The sequence below is a fragment of the Monodon monoceros genome, unplaced genomic scaffold, assembly GCF_005190385.1.
Source record: "Monodon monoceros isolate NGI ecotype Baffin Bay Population unplaced genomic scaffold, NGI_Narwhal_1 Super_Scaffold_2, whole genome shotgun sequence".
NCBI classification, from domain to species: domain Eukaryota; kingdom Metazoa; phylum Chordata; class Mammalia; order Artiodactyla; family Monodontidae; genus Monodon; species Monodon monoceros.
Window position 1 is genome coordinate 6,220,969 of NW_021703776.1, and position 16,865 is coordinate 6,237,833.

General features: G+C 48.1%; 1 protein-coding gene across 5 annotated transcripts in view; it reads left to right on the plus strand.

Annotated features, from left to right (window-relative positions):
• The window catches only part of EGFR (epidermal growth factor receptor), a 188,152-nt gene that overhangs the window by 128,342 nt on the left and 42,945 nt on the right, over window positions 1-16,865 (plus strand). For 4 of the 5 annotated variants that reach the window (XM_029234455.1, XM_029234453.1, XM_029234454.1 and 1 more), the window contains exons 2-8: window positions 2,490-2,641; window positions 3,741-3,924; window positions 6,961-7,095; window positions 10,575-10,643; window positions 11,445-11,563; window positions 12,874-13,015; window positions 14,404-14,520. In XM_029234455.1, the coding sequence (XP_029090288.1) occupies window positions 2,490-2,641; window positions 3,741-3,924; window positions 6,961-7,095; window positions 10,575-10,643; window positions 11,445-11,563; window positions 12,874-13,015; window positions 14,404-14,520 (918 nt within the window). Of the gene's footprint in view, window positions 1-2,489; window positions 2,642-3,740; window positions 3,925-4,003; window positions 5,439-6,960; window positions 7,096-10,574; window positions 10,644-11,444; window positions 11,564-12,873; window positions 13,016-14,403; window positions 14,521-16,865 lie in introns of those variants that run through there. The other variant, XM_029234457.1, reaches the window with a different exon arrangement.

Below are 16,865 nucleotides of genomic sequence, written 5' to 3' on the forward strand. Positions count from 1 at the left end.
ACAGCCTTGTAAAATTTTCTTTTGATACTTTAGTAATTAACCCCAGAACAGAACTCAAGATGGACTTGCCTTAAGCTGAATCAAATAGGTGTCAACTGCTTTTTCTCAAGCATAAACATGTTGGACAGTTGGACAATGTTTTGCCATTATCAAAAAATAAATCAACATCTTGCCTGACAGTTTAGGTCTATTTCCTCAAAATAGATTTTCCAAAGTGGAACATCATGACATGGAATTTAAGCATATTTATTTGTTTACACAGGTTGTCCAGTTGCTTCTCAAAATGTTTTACAAATTAACCTTCATATCAGTAATGTGTAATGTTGCTATTATCTTCCAATACAGGATCTTTTATGAATGTAAAAGTAATTCATACTAATTGTAAACAGTGAAGGGTCATGGTAGGTATTCATCAAATAAATACTCATTCAGCACTTTTTGAATGAGTGAATGACAACACAATTACAGTCTTCTTGCAGTTATTTTCTTCTATAACAGGCTAAACTGGCATGGCATGTTTTCCTTTTCTACTGATGAAAGTCACTTTTGCGTGATTTAATAATAAAAATTCTTTGGTTCAGCGAAGAGAAATTTACAAGCTAGTACCCCTGATCCTTTCAAATGAAAGTAGATGGGATTGTTTTCATCCTTCTGTGTACAGAAGAAACGCTTCAGAAATGTGCTCCAACACCCAGTTCTAGTCAATACTGGTCACCTGGCTGGTGTGAAGGGCATGATGGATACTTGGGGCTCCCTAGACCAGAGCTGACCAGTTAGGCTGAAATTTAGAGACCATGGTCTGTCAGCTGGAAGGCAGCTTTTGTTCCAAGGTGTGCGGACAGAAAGGTCACCCTTTATCGTCAAAACCCTGTACCTCCGTTGGTGGTGGCATCTTTAAGGACCTTAGAATTGGGAAATCAGTCTGGCCCCGTCCACGTGCATTGCAGCCAACTGTGTACAGCGGTTCCAACTTGAGGTTCCCGTCAGAGCGGTCCACACTCCTGGGTGAAAGCAGCCAGAGGTGTTGGGTCCATCCCGTGTTATGGTTGGAAGAGTGATGGAATCACTGTGCCCTGGAGCCACTGCCGGGGGGCTCTGTCTTGTGGGCCGTCGCAGTTCCCGTGTGAACGTTCTCTCTACCACCAGATTTGAATGAGACCACAGAAGGGGAAAAGAGGGAAATCCCCACACAGTTAAAGAGGAAGTACGGGTTGCTTCATATTTACTGTTGGTGTAAATGCTTTGCATTGATTGTGTGGTATCTGAACACGTGCTCGCTGCCGTGGCACTAAAATGCAAGAGCGGATGGTGATGCTCTTCGGAACACTTCTGTGGGGAGGGGACAAAGGACCTATCAAAGAGGAATGAAGACTTGAGAAGAGTTCCTGAAGGGAGTCCCTGCATATTGACTCTGGCCTTGGTGTTGTTCTCCACCACCTGGTTGCAGGTTGCATCCGTGGAAGAGCCTGGCCTGGTCTGAATCTAACTTCCAAAGCCAGGGGCCATATTTCTTCACTTATGATAATTTGGGTTCAAAGTACAGTCCCTTAACAGCTCCCTGCTTCAAAAGGCCCGAACCTCTTTGTTTTCTTATGCTTGCCTGTACATGTTGTTCAAAGAGCTAGGTTTATAAACATGGCTTTATTATAATCCTCTCCCTTGCTTTTAAAGATAGACTACCAAACGTATTTTCATAGTCTAACTTTGTCCCCTAATTTAAAATGTTTTCCTATATTAAGTTTGATACCTGAAAACATCAGGGAGTTAACCATGCCAAGGCCACATCCCAGCAGGGGATGCAAAACCCTTGCACCTGCGCCTGGGTGTGTGGGCTCCTTGGAGTGTAGGCAGACACAAAGGAGTGTTGGTTTCTTAGTAGCTGAGTGTGTTTTTTAAATATATGTTTTCATGTCGTCATTTTCTAAATGTTATATAATATTTGATTTTATTCTTTGGTGCATTCGTTTAGAATATTTTTCATCTCCAGCCAGTGGGTTTCAATTTACACTCTTGTCATTGATTTTAGGTTGTACAGTGTTATGGTCAGAAAATATGTTTGTAAATATTCTTTGAGCACGCAATAATGTGACATGCAATTTTTTGCAAAGTAAAAAGTTCATTATATAGTTGTTAACTCATCATTGTAATGCTGAGTTGCATATTATGATATGTATTTTTTGTTTACTAAAGCTCTTATAGACTGTTTTATCTTAAAGATTTTCATAGAATTCCCATCTATTTCCCCTTGAACTTTTAACAGTTTTAAACAATTCCACGCATTATAGAGATGAACTAGTCCTTATTATGAACTGCACCTTATATAAACTTTTAAACATTTTTCGTCACATTTGTCCTGAGTGGCCTTCGATCGGAATATGTCGTAAGTCACTGAAGTGTGCAGTTAGTTGAAGATTGCGGATATCCTTTTACTTTAGTTTTGCTCTTCTACTTGGCATTTCATGTGATACCTTTTTTCCTCTTGTTTCCAGTTTGCCAAGGGACAAGTAACAAGCTCACCCAGTTGGGCACTTTTGAAGACCACTTTCTGAGCCTCCAGAGGATGTTCAATAACTGTGAGGTGGTCCTTGGGAATTTGGAAATTACCTACATGCAAAGTAGTTACAACCTTTCTTTCCTAAAGGTTAGTTCAATGGATTTGATTCTTACCCAAATATAGTAGAAGTAAATATAAGTAGATAAAGGCCTTGGCAGAATTTAACTGGCAGTGTATTTACTTTTGCTGTGGCAATTATAAGTCCTAGGGACCTACACATGCAAGTTTTATGAAAAGGCCACTTTACCAGCTAGTGTCAAGTTATAGCTATAAAAGAACAACAAAGAGAAACAGACTGGTCTGGCATTCCGTGATCATCATGGACACTAATCTTTTAACCGTCACTTCAGCCATGGTATCCTGACATACTGGCTCTTTAAAAAAAAAAAAAAAAAAAAAAAACCTCCTGCTTTGTAGCATTTGTCTGTTTCCTGGGTATAAATACCCCCACCATGGTTGATTTCCAGCTACCAAGAGTTTAACAACTCATTCACAAAATTCCCAAATGTTTCACAGTAGGCTCTAACGAGCCAATGGGAATCAGCCCTGAAGGCTTCTGAGTTTGGTGTAAACTTAGGATTTGATTGGTTTTCTTCTGGGTTTGTTTGGTTTTTTTTAATAGGAAAACCTGCAAGACAGAAAATAAATTAATAAAACATTTCCATTTTCATCTCAGTGTGTTGAACAGCAAGCAAAATGAAAGTCACAGCATTCCTAAGTAATACACATGGTCCTTTGTTATTGTTATCAAGCTGAAGAGGCAAAAATGCAGGAATCAGGGCTTCCCTGGTGGCGCAGTGGTTGAGAATCCACCTGCCGTTGCAGGGGACACGGGTTCGTGCCCCGGTCCGGGAAGGTCCCACATGCCGCGGAGCGGCTGGGCCCGTGAGCCATGGACGCTGAGCCTGCGCGTCTGGAGTCTGTGCTCCGCAACGGGAGAGGCCACAACAGTGAGAGGCCTGCGTATAGTAAAAAAAAACAAAAAACAAAAACAAACCCAAAAAATGCAGGAATCATCGTAAATTCTGTCACCTCTCATGGGATCCAGTGGTAATCACCTGCATGCTTTGCATCTGTCAAACACTCCTGTTCAGCCAGGTGTCCTGGGCTCTCTGGACCTGTTTCAGATCTTGCATTTGTGAGTTCCTCAAAAGAGAAATAATATGTTTATGTTTTATCTCCTTAGACCATCCAGGAGGTTGCTGGCTATGTACTCATTGCCCTCAACACAGTGGAGAAGATTCCTTTGGAAAAGCTGCAGATCATCAGAGGAAATGTGCTCTATGAAAACACCCATGCCTTAGCGGTCTTATCCAACTACGGTGCAAATAAAACGGGACTGAGGGAGTTGCCCATGAGAAACTTACAGGGTGAGAGGCCAGGGAATGGGGAGGCTATAAATGCAGAGAGTGACCTCGGATGGTACTCAGCAGACTTGGCGCTTTTCTGAATTCCATTCAGAGAAGACATTTATTCATCAGACACAGAGGTATTTGCGTGCCAGCCATGTGCAAGATACAGCAGGTGGAAGTCGCTAAGAAGATAGTAGATGGTGGGGTGGGAAGGGAAGATTTAAGCCAAGTACCAGTTCTCCCTGGTTCGTGGAAAAGTATCCAGAGAGTTGGTAAAAAGTGGTAAAGGTTCTGGAAAAGAGTATGACCAGGTGACTGGAGCTGGAATGCTTAGGTAGTCTGCCAGTCTTACTACCTGGACCTCAGGTATAAGGGACATACATTAAAAAAATCAACCCTTATTTGAGACGTTTTCCAGATTAATGCTGATATCCAGAAAACCATTTTTAAGTTAAGGATAGGGAATAAAGGTATTACAGGAGAAGTTTGAATTCTTGTGAGTAGGGCACTTGTGTGAGTTCTGTGAGAGGAAACTACAGAAGACGTAGAAAAGACGTCAAGTTGATTTTTAAAAATTGAAGGTAACAGTGATTGTGCCCTCACCGCGCGGCAGGTGCAGTGCCAGCTGTGTTAAATCGGTAACTTCACTTAATGCCCACAACCTTCCTTGAAAGCAAGTGGTAGCTCTGCCACTTTACAGATAAAGAAAATGGTGGCAAAGTAGCCCTCCTGAAGTCCCACATGAGCGAAAGGACGGCCGGGGGTGGCCACCCAGTCTGTGCCCCCAGAGCCCTCGCCTTCGCATCTTCCAAGCAGCTCTGACGAGCGGGGGCGCCGACCCCAAATGGGGGATGAGAGCAGAGGATGCACGACAGAGTAAGGGTGCTGGGCAGGGAGGGGCCTGGTCCCAGGCCGCGGTGCTGGGATGGCTGAGTGTCCAAGCCCCACGGAGCCCGACGTCTGCTGTCCAGGTTGCCTCCTGGGCTCTGCATTCAGGAGGCGGCCTTAGGGCTTCCCACCCCCTCACCTAAAGGGTGCAGCTCTGGCGCTGGGTTGTGCTGTCCGTGCTCGGTTGTGCTCCGCCTGCCTGGATTCCCATCTTGCCTCACGGTGTCGCTGTTTCGTGGCGACAGGCAGAGGCGGGTGGGAGCGGACTGGCGGGTTCCAGCCCCGGCTCCATTGCTCACCAGAGGCACCCGGGAGCGCGTTCTCTGTGTCTTCAAAAATGGGGATGGGGCTTCCCTGGTGGCGCAGTGGTTGACAGTCTGCCTGCCGATGCAGGGGACGCGGGTTCGTGCCCCGGTCCGGGAAGATCCCACATGCCACGGAGCGGCTGGGCCCGTGAGCCATGGCCGCTGAGCCTGCGCGTCCGGAGCCTGTGCTCCGCAACGGGAGAGGCCGCAACAGTGAGAGGCCCGCGTATAACAAAAAAAAAAAATGGGGATGAACGATGGTGACAGACTTCCGAGGGGGCCTGAGAAGACTAAGTGAATTACTCCAGATGAAGCGCTGGGCAGCCGTTTCTTCTCCTGGTATTATTTCCGTTGTGGGTATTGGGATAGTATCGATCCCGATTATTTCATGTTATTAAATAATCCTCTAATGTGGGTTACTGGACGAGAATTACACACTGTTATTGATAACTAACGCGGGCCTCTGCTCCTCGCCACGCTGCCCGCGGCTTCTGTCGGGCCCTCGGCCTCCCCGCTGGCGCTCTCCCGGCCCCTGATCTGTCGTCCCGAGGGTCCCGCTGCCCTGACGTCTCTCTTCTGCGTCTCCAGTGCTGATCTCTCATCAGTTTATCCCTTGACTCTGGCTCCCTCCTGGTGAACGTTTTCACTTGGTTGTCCTGCTGCCGTCTCTGACTTCGCATCCAAAGCTCCCTTTCCGACCCCCCCCGCCTGCCTCTGTAGCCCCCGCCCCACGCCCACCACCCCACCACACCCCCACACCCCCACCACACCCCACACCCCACCCCTGTCTGCTGAAGGAACCGCCCCCCTGAGCCCTCGGGGCCTGTGCTGCGGTTGTGTGTCCACTGGAGCCCGCAGCGCCCGCCCTCCCTCAGGTTCCTCCACGTGCTGCCGCCGTCAGCCTTCAGGAAATGTCATTCTTTCCGTCAGCCTCAGAGAGCTTCCCAGGGAGAACCCTTCCTCTGCCACGTCCTTTTCCCGCTGTGGGATGCTGGGCATTACCTATGTATCTAGATTTGAGTTACAGTCAGAGAACCGCGTGAGGATTAGCTCAGGTCATGCGTATAGCCCAACTGGCCCCTGTTGTGAGTCGTGGTCCGCTGTGGACGTGAGGTCATTAACTGTGTCTCCCACGCATGTCGCTTCTTAGAAAGGGACCAACAGAAATCACTCATCTCCACTGACCCCGCAGCTCTTGGTGCTGTGCTCTGTGTACACAAGTCATTCAGGAAATGTTTACACAAATGTCATGGATAAAACACTTGTCCTCTGCTCAGGCTTGACTCTTCGTATCACCCCTGATTTTTCGTGTCCTCCCAGCTCTTCCTTTGAACAGTTGAACGGGTTTACATCTTGGCATTCCCGGTGCCCGTCCCGTCTCTTCCTCACACGTACACACCCTTCTGCTGCACCTCACTCCCACCCCCTTTTCTCCAAATGAAATACTGCCAAAGCCCCTCACAGCATCCTCCCTTCCACCCGCCCTTCCTGTTGCGTCTGCCCTTTCACATCGTCATCACACGGTCATTCCGGTCCAGCCCAGACCAACCTCCCCGGGAACCACCGACTCACTGTACACTTGTCGTTTATGCTAAGTGACTAAAACATTATCTTCTTTCCTCCCCATATTTCGAAATTCTGATCATTCATGGTTCAAAGACCCAGGGCAGGGGAACCCTGACTCTTCCACAGAGGAGTCCATCAGGTTATTTTCCACTGCTCCCGGTGAAGTTCCAAGGGGAGCCTCATTTGCAGGTTGCCATCTTTTAGCAGAAGGCAAAACGTGAAGAAATGCATGCATACTTCAGGAGAATTTAGGAGAGATGGCGCATTTGTTCATGGTGGTTCCTTTCTCCCGCAGAGATCCTGCAAGGCGCCGTGCGATTCAGCAACAACCCTATCCTCTGCAACATGGACACCGTCCAGTGGAGGGACATCGTCAACACCGACTTTCTAAGCAATATGTCGATTGAATTTCAGAGCCAGCTGAGCAGATGTAAGTGTTCCACATGACCCCTGCCCCCAACCTGCAGCTCTTAAGGTGGGCAGAGCTGTGGAGCTGGGGTGGGGATCAGGAAAGCAGAGTTAACATTACGTTATATTAATCTAATACAAAAGTGAATATTGATAGTAAACAGATTATATGCTCACTAGAAGACAGGGGGGAAAAAAACCTGTTTTTCATGGTGACACCTCCCCTGCTGGCAGATCACCCGCCCCCACCCCCACCCCAGGACAGCTAAGCCCTCATGTGGCATTGAGAAGAGCCCGGCATGTCACCCCTGGCGAGGGGGCTTCTCACATCTTGTGTGAGGAGACCGCCTAGGCTTTTGTGAGCTTCTGACTTGCTGCTGAGACTCAAAGTAGCGCCAGGCCCTCTGGAAGCTTGGGGGCTGAACTCTGTCCTCCTGCTGCTGGGCCTGGGCACTCCCACATGGAGCCCCCAGCAAAATTGGGGAGCATACGGCAACGAGTTTGTCCATATTTAACTAGTGCCCATTACCTAGTCCCTGCCGTTCATCAGTAAAGCAGCCCATGCAAGGGAGAGGCTGGCCAGGGCCAGGCTGCAGGTCAGGGCTGCCCCATTAGTGCTGTTGGCAGTGGGAAACTCTGAGGACTCTAAGCTCCGCTTAGCCGACGGCCTTCCTGATCTCGCTGACCTTTCGGTCTTGAAAATAAGAAGCCATCATCATTTCCTTTTTCTGTTTCTCTACAACTATGCAGTGGATGCGTGGGTGTTTGTTTTTGCTTTTTGGGGGTTTTTTGGGGTTTTTTTGGCCTCAGAATTTGGAGATGATATGGATCTTAAAAATCAACTGGAGGGCTTCCCTGGTGGCACAGTGGTTGAGAGTCCGCCTGCCGATGCAGGGGACGTGGGTTCGTGCCCCGGTCTGGGAAGATCCCACATGCCGCGGAGCAGCTAGGCCCGTGAGCCATGGCCGCTGAGCCTGCGCATCCGGAGCCTGTGCTCCGCAACGGGAGAGGCCACAGCAGTGAGAGGCCCGCGTACCGCAAAAAAAAAAAAAAAAAAAAATCAACTTGAGCTGCTTTGTTTTTTGGTTTTTTCTTTGATTTGATTGACTGATTATGATAAAATACCCTTAACATAAAATTTACCATCTTAATCATCATTTTTGAAAAATAAGGACCTTTTTTCCTTTTGTGTATTTTTGTGGTGAACTTTTTTTCTTTAATTTTCTTTATTCTATTTATTTATCTTGGTTGTGCTGGTCTTAGTCGTGGCAGGTGGGCTCCTTAGTTGCGGCTCACTGGCTCCTTCAGTTGTGACACGTGTGCTCCTTAGTTGCGGCTCACAGGCTCCTTAGTTGTGGCATGTGAACTCTTAGTTGCGGCATGCATGTAGAATCTAGCTCTCTGACCAGGAGTAGAACCCACGTCCTCTACATTGGAAGGCAGGTTCTTTACCTCTGTGCCACCAGGGGAGTCCCCATCTTAACCTTTTTTTTTTTTTTTTTTTTTTCGGTATGCAGGCCTTGTTTATAATAAATTTTGAGAGCAACTTATGTATTTATAAAGAAGAGATTGGTTAAATAAATTGTGGTTCAGCCATGCCATTAAAAATTCATGTTAGGTAGAAAGATATTTACTTTTTTTTCAGGTTTTTCTTTTTTTTTTTAAATTTATTTATCTATTTTTAGCTGCTTTGGGTCTTCGTTGCTGCGCACGGGCCTTCTCTAGTTGCAGCAAGCAGGGGCTCCTCTTCGTTGCGGTGCGCGGGCTTCTCATCGCGGTGGCTTCTCTTGTTGCGGAGCACGGGCTCTAGGCGCGCGGGCTTCGGTAGTTGTGGTGCACGGGCTTAGTTGCTCTGTGGCATGTGGGATCTTCCCAGACCAGGGATCGAACCCACGTACCCTGCATTGGCAGGCGTATTCTTAACCTCTGTGCCACCAGGGGAGTCCCAGAAGGACATTTTAAAGGCATGGAAAAATTGTCATAACGTTTTATCAGTTTTTTTTTTAAGTTATAATACAGTGTGTAGTGTGATATTAATTCTTATATGTAGATATACTTATATGCCTATATTGATTACCTCTGGATAGTCTTATTTCTTCTTCTTGCTTTTTTCTATTATCCGTATTTTAAATAATGTCTGATTCTTTTTTTGTCACAGAAGGTTAAGAATAGAATCATAAGCAGACTTTGAATCCCTTGATTGGCAGATGTTTTCCTGTGTTACAGAAAGATGCCACTAAACGTTTTTATTTTAAATATTTTCTTTTATAAACATATTATTATATGCTTATAATAGAATTTTGGAAAATATGGGGAAGTATCAGGTAAAAACGAAAGATAACGTGATATCATTGTACAGACACAACCACTTTGAACATATCTATGTGTTACTCTGGCTCTTTCCTCTTAAGTTTCTTTCTCTCTTTCTGTCTCCATCTGTCTCTCTTCACAATGTACAACCCGCACCATCCATTTGGGGCTCGTCCTCCCATCCTTCAGGATTCTAAGAAGTGCCAGCATTGCACTGATGCCTCTCACCCCGGGAGCGATTGTAAACCTTGTCGGTCTTATTGAAGGGGTGCCCTGGTCCAACAATCACTTGGCAAATCGTCAGCTCTTCTGTTTGAAACCGAAATTCTCCCAGAGACTGAATTATTCCTGACTGTGGGAGACTTTGGGACACATGTTAAGTCCCTTGGTTACTGTGTCTTTGCGATGGAAGTGATCTGCATGGCTGATCTCTTTCTAACAAATTTGGTGGTCAGCTCTTCTCTGTGTCTGTATATAGAACACTTGGTCCTCAGATTTCTTAATGCCGATGAAAACAGAACACAACTAATGAGATTAAAACCCTTAGTAGCTGTCATTTATAGTCAATCATTTACAAAAACTGCACGAATGGATTGATCAATTACAGGTATTTTCAGACAGTAACTTGCAAATTAATAGCTGAAGTTTTAGATAATCAACCAGGTGACACAGACCATGCACGTCCTACCCTTTGTGTGGCATCCAGGCCTCTCTCTCTTTGGCGTGGAGTCTGGGAGTATTTATTTACAGGACCCCAACTCCTGGGATCACTGAGGATTGGACACGGCACGAATGTGGTTGGTACATACCCATCCCCCCAGATGAGGCGTCCTTAACATCATTGTGGGAGATGCTGGAAAATTCTCCAAGCCTAAGCAGATTTGAAATGTGGACCCATGAGTCCATTTAAATCCCAGTTTTCATGGCCTGTGACAAGTCAATAATCGCTCTCCTCCTCAGTTTCCACAACTGAAATGTAAATAAAAGCAGTACCTGGTTCTTTTTTTTTTTCTCATGAGAGTCTTTTTTAAATCATCTTACAAACCAACCAGTTGAACAAACAGAATAAGAAATTTGAAAGCACTTCCTTGTTTCTAGGATGTGGCTTTGCCTAGGGGCTTGAGAAGGGGCCATCAGTTTCTTGTTCCCTTTCCCTAAAATATGAATTTAATGATTACTTTTATATTTTAGGCCCAAAGTGTGATCCAGTCTGTCTTAATGGAAGCTGCTGGGGTGCAGGGAAGGAGAACTGCCAGAAACGTGAGTCGGGGAGCAGAGTTTCACTGGCCATCTTCTCCCCTTACACTTGCATTTGTTTTCCCTTTGAAGACTCCGAAAGCATTGTTGATTTTAAGGCCAGATGTTAGCAGTTATGTGAATGACAGTCTTGCAAATCTCCCCGTGTGCAGTCAGTCCAGCGCGGGCTGTTGTTGGCACTCCATCCTGTCGTAAGTCAGTGCAAGTGGGCCACCCGTGTACCCGCCATTCTCTCTGAACAATATGTTTGGCAGGTTTTCCTGGGAATGGGGGCTTGTCTGTGTTACCTGAGTCATGGCACCTCTCACGTCCTCGCCTCTCCTGCTGCCCCCCTCTCCTGAGTACCCACCTCCAGAGAAGCAAGAGTAGCTTCTTCTTCAAGGGGTTTTTTCTGCGGGGATCCTAGTTCGGGAGCGTGAATGGCCAAGGAATCTGGGGACGTGTCATCTTGAAAACTTTAAGTCTAATTGTGATGTGACTGTTATGTCCTTTTAAACACTACTTTCTGGCAGGCGTCATGCTATTTGTACATGCTTTCTGTTACCCACCCCCAAACTCAATTCTCATCGGTATCTAATTTAGCAGTCTGAAAGTCCAGAGTTGATCTGAGTCAGTTCTCCTAAGTGATGAGAAACAAGTAGAAAAAAAAAAAAAAAAAGTACAGTAAGAAAGACCAAGACTCAGAATCACCAAATTGATCCATCTTTCATCCGCTGTTTGCAAGTGCTCTGTGAGGTCCCAGGGAAGGCATCCTTCCTCCCTCCCGAACCCTTCAGCTCATGGGTGGCCTCTGCTTCTTTCCAGTGACCAAAGTCATCTGTGCCCAGCAGTGTTCCGGGCGCTGCCGCGGCAGGTCCCCCAGCGACTGCTGCCACAGCCAGTGTGCCGCCGGCTGCACGGGGCCGCGGGAGAGTGACTGCCTGGTAATACCCACCCCAGCGGCTTCTCTGGCCCGAGATTCAGAGAGCCTTCCTGTGACTGCACTGTACTGACTGACGTCTGTAGCCGCCCGGGTGACAAAGCATCTTTTAGTGTCCTGCCTTCCTTCACCACTTACTTGGTGACCTTGGGCAACTTATGTGACCTCTCCGTGCCTCAGTTTCCTTGTCTGACAGTGGTGGAGAGTAAAGTACCTACCTGTTAAGTGCTCTAAACAGCACAGTGTGTGTGGCCTCCATACCCAGGACCTGGGCATAGAATGAGCCAAAGTATGAACTGTGTGTTATGGGCCCCTAATGTCTCTTGTGGCCAGCACCAGCCTCGTCTCACTGTTTATTGCTCCACTCGATTCTCATTACAAACCTAGGGCGTTGATGCCGCAGGGACCCCTAAGATGTGTACGGAGAAGTTAAGGGGCCACACAGATCCCGAGTGGCAGGACAGCTGCGACTCCATTTGTGCCTTTCGCCCCTAAAGCCTCTGCTCTTTCCACCTTGGCTCAGAGGCCTCCTGCGCATATCCCTCCACGCCCACCCCCCACCTCCTCACCCCCCGTGGGGTCCCGATGCCCTCGCTATTGTCCCTGTTACTGCAGAAAGCTCACGCGAGACCTAGTGTCCCCGTGGGCCGCGGGTGCCACACATCTGATCATGGGCGCCTTGTGAGTCCCGAGACACCAGGGCGGACAGACGGGGTCCCAGAGTCAGAGCTGAGCGAGCTCCAGACTGGGAGACTCACCTTGGATGGGATCCAAAAGAGTCTGGTTTTCAGGAACAGGGAGGCTAAAGTTCCAGAGGCTGGACAGGCCCCCCAGGCTTTGGACTCGGCTGGTCTGGGCCGGTCCTGATGTGCGGCTGGAAGGAGACGGCCCGAGGCTGTTGGTCAGGGCCCCTCTGTGCGTGGTCTGGTCCCCTCTGCACAACACCCCCTAGTCCAGGTTCTCTGCGTTTGGCAATAAATTCTAAAATGTATCCTCAAGTGTTGTTTAGGAGGGAAACCTGACGTAAGTTAAGCCGAAGAATAATTTCACCGTAGAGTTAACTACTCTCGTGTGTGTACTCCTGCCTTGTTTTGAAAGTTAACGGAGACGTATTTTTCCCTCATCATAATCCGTAAGCTCTGACAGCTGGGACAGTGGATTTAAGAAAAACCATGCTTTTAAGAGAAGGGTCTTTCTGACTCTACCGAGAGTACTTTGCTAGACGTGTGTGCTCTGACCAAACACCTGGACGCAGAGAACCGCGGCCGCAGCTCCCCGCACGGAGTCTAACAGCCGCCGCCCCTCCCCTGACAGGTCTGCCGCAGGTTCCGGGACGGAGCCACGTGCAAGGACACATGCCCGCCACTCATGCTGTATGACCCCACCACCTACGAGATGAAAGTCAACCCGCTGGGGAAGTACAGCTTCGGCGCCACCTGTGTCAGGAAGTGCCCCCGTGAGTGCCCCTCGTGGGGACCCTTTCGTTGTCAGGCACCCCGTTACCTGTTCTGTCTCCTGCTGGCATCCCTGCGTCCCCCGCTCACGTGTCCTTGGGTCCCTGTGTCCGCCTCAGCGTCAGGCAGGTGAGGGGACAGCTGCTGCTCCAACCTCGAGTCAGTTCTTGTGTCCTGAGCCCCAGCTGTGGTCTCCCAGAATATCCCATCTTCTGATTGGCACAAACCCATGACCACTGGGCCATTTTCCCATTTAGCTCTTTGCAGGTATTTAAAAGGCCTAAGTTAGAGAGTAGTTAGAAGACCTGCCTTCTTTAGTGGTTAAAAATCTGGTGAAGGTTGTGCCCTTAGGAATACTGCAGAGGGGTTTTTGCTAGTCAGTTGGCTTTGTTTAATCATTTGGGCTTGGGTTTTGCTTATTTCTATTTGTGCTTTACAGATGGCTCTGGTATTTAGGGAAATGGCAACATGAATTATTTCATGGTAGAGGAAGTGTAGAATTGTCTCATTAAATTGTTTTAGAAACCAATCTTGATTTCCAAGAGGGAATATTAAGGAAAAAGAAAAAAATGTTTAAGAACAATTATGAGGGAGAGGTTTGCCCTACCAGATCTGTGAACATGAAATTTTATAAATTTGGAACAGAAAAAAGAACACACAACTAGAATAATAAACCACTGTAAGGTAAATGACAAGCTAAGAAAAATTCACCACAGTCATGACACAGACATATACTCTTTGAGAGACAGCTTAACGGGCAGAGTTTAAAGTCCACAGGAAACCACTCAGAGCCTCAGAGAACAAAAGTAGACAGTTTTCAGAAGGAAAATGACAAATGTCCAGCAAATAAGTTTGAGGATCCACTTGGGAAAGTCGCAAGGAACACACAGAGTTCCTGAAAAGTATAGACTAATATTTGTGTTAATAGGTTATTAACACAAACACGTTGCTGCACCGGCAGCAACGAGACAGTGACCGGCGTCGGGGCTGGTGCCGAGCATGGGCACCGCCACCCATGGTGGCTGGAGGGGATGAGGGCAGCCCCGGGTGTGGCAGCCCCTGTGGAAGCGTGGTCTTTGTGTAGCTTCCAATTTTTTAATAAATAGTCAAGCTTCAACCACAAGTCCTGAAGGTAGACCCTACGGGAACACAGGCTGCAGGGAGTGGGGGAACACTGTGACCAGCGAGCAGGCAGCGCCCCGAGCAGCCCGACACCGTACCTGGCGAGGAGGCCCTGAGAACCCATGAACCCCGCATCCCTCTCTGTTTGCAGCCTTTCATTCTTTGTCCTTAAAGTAAACAAAACCAGAGGATCAGCCCGTCATGGAGGGTCCTGAGGCCCAGGAACACCTGGTGCCGCCTTCGCCACCTTCCTTTCACTGTCCCCCAGGTAACTACGTGGTGACGGACCACGGCTCGTGCGTCCGCGCCTGCAGCTCTGACAGCCAGGAGGTGGAGGAGGACGGCGTCCGCAAGTGTAAAAAGTGCGACGGACCTTGTGGCAAAGGTGGGGAGCCGCCCAGTGCGGGCAAGCGGCTGTCTCTGCTCCCTGGCCCCAGACCTTCGGCATCACGCTCAGACGAGATGTGAGGGGATCTCCAGGCTCGGAAACGTGTCCCTTCCTTTACGCTCTGCCCTGTTCCTGGGTGTCCTCAATGCCAATTTATCCCTGCTTATCCTGTACTTTATCTTTTATTGAGAAATTTTTCAAACAACACCCAGAAACGTTGCAAGAATAGTGTAATGAACACCCATATGCCCTGCACTTAACTTTACCAATTTTCAGTAATCGCCACGTTGCTCTCACTCTGTCTGTGTGTGTGTGTGTGTGTGTGTGTGTGTGTGTGTGTGTGTGTTTTCTGAGCCCAGTGACAATTACAGGTGTTATAACACTTCACCCTACATTCGCCAGCACACTTTTCCTACATACGGGACATTCCCCTAAGTAACAAAAGACGGCTTCACTCTCATCCCGAGTTTAACATCGATCAGTGCAATTCTAGTTTTCAGTTTAATTTCAACTCCCCCACTGTCCCAATATGTCCTTTTTAGCTGCTTTTCGATCCAGAGTCCAGCTGAGGGCTGTGGGTTCCATGCTCTTCGTCAATTCAGGACCATTTCTCAGCCCCCTTTTCCCCGATGCTGTGCAGACCCAAGGACGTCCCTCGTCTGGCCTGGGCATGGTTTTCCTCCAGGCGGGACTCAGGTGGGCAGGAGCATTTCCCCTCGTTGCGTCCCACCAGGTGGCACAGCCATTTCATCCCGTTACCACGATGACAAATTCGATGATTTGCTTGAAGTAGCGTCAGATTTCTTGGTGGTTATAAAGGAGTGATTTCCTATTTCTATCATGTCTTCTACATTTATTAGTTGACATTCTTTTCTAAAATAGCTTTTTTAGTACCCATGTGAGGTCATTGAATCCTTTTTTTATTCAGTTTATGGTAATCCCTCCTGTCATCATTCACTTTGATGTCCAGACTGTCTCCCATGTGGCCCGTGGGAGCCTCCCCAGTTGGCACCTGAGTCCTTGGCAGGTGGCAGGCCTAGACCACGTCTTCCAGTTCCACAGAAGACGCATCTGCACTCTTTGTACCTTGCCACTTAAACTTAGCATACCCTGGAGATCACTCCAGATAACTTCGTATGAATCTTCCTCGTCCTACTTTGCAGCTGCTGGGCACTCCCCGAACCCTATCCATAATCCCCTATACCCTATCCCCTCTACCATAATTTATCCAGCCAGTCTCCCTGTATATGGTCATTTAGATTGTTTCCACTGTTTTGCTGTTATAAAGAAAAATGCCTCAATGAATAACCACTTATCTTGAACATCTGCTTCAGAGGCCACCTTCCCTAAGAAGCATCTCTGATTTCAGCTGAAACCGATTACCACCTCTGTGCTCTTACATTGCACGTGTGTTCTTTCACGGGGCAAACTCGGCCTCTGTGCTCCACGTCGTCGAGTCCCTCCAGCCCCCCTAGGGGGCCTATGCCATTACCATCCCCACTTTACAGACCCACGAGCTCCCAGCGGGTCTCTCTGGCCACCTGGCCTTGTAGCTCCTGTGTGGCAGGGGTGTCAGGGCCCTGAGAGATGAGTGTCCTTTGGCTCCAGGAGACCTCCCGGCAGAGGGGACATGGAAGGAAGAAAATAAGAACCTGGGGCAGTGCCTGGCACAGAGGAAGTAGAAGAGTTAAACCCCTGAAGAGAGAGAGGGTTATACCGTCAGCATCCTCAAATGGATCAATAAAATCAGAGATGATTTTTGTCTTTCTTCTGTTAGTTTTGTGTTCAACAAACACTTCGATTCTCCTGTAATCATTATGCTCTATTTTCTACCCACCCCCAGCTCATATCCTGGAGTAGTGGCCAACTCAGATCCCTTCGGGTATAGGGCGATGCCAGGAAAACAAAGTTTGGAAAATGCGTGTGTCGATGGTCTACAACTTCTCCAAATCTGATCGGTCTAGGGGTGAATGTGTAATTTATCTCCAAATTTAGGAATTCAGGTAACCCCACCATCACCGTCACACCTAAACAGAGAGAGAATGGATATTCTTTCAAACATGTGGAAATCTCTTCCGAACCTGTAATTAAACAGCAAGTCCCCATTGGCAGGCATCTGCCTCAGGGCTTCTTGTGCGGAAGCCGGCCTCACTCTGTTGTCAGCCAGAGCCTTGGAATCCTAAAACAGCCTCGCCCTCCCATTCCCAAGCCCACAGTGAGGCAGATGCAGTGCAAGGCGAGCCTGGAGGTCCAGGGGTGCTGATGGGACAGGCCCCACTGCCAGGTGGCAACCCAAGCAGCAGGGACTCTGGACAGAGTGGAGCAGAGGGAGACGGAGGGAC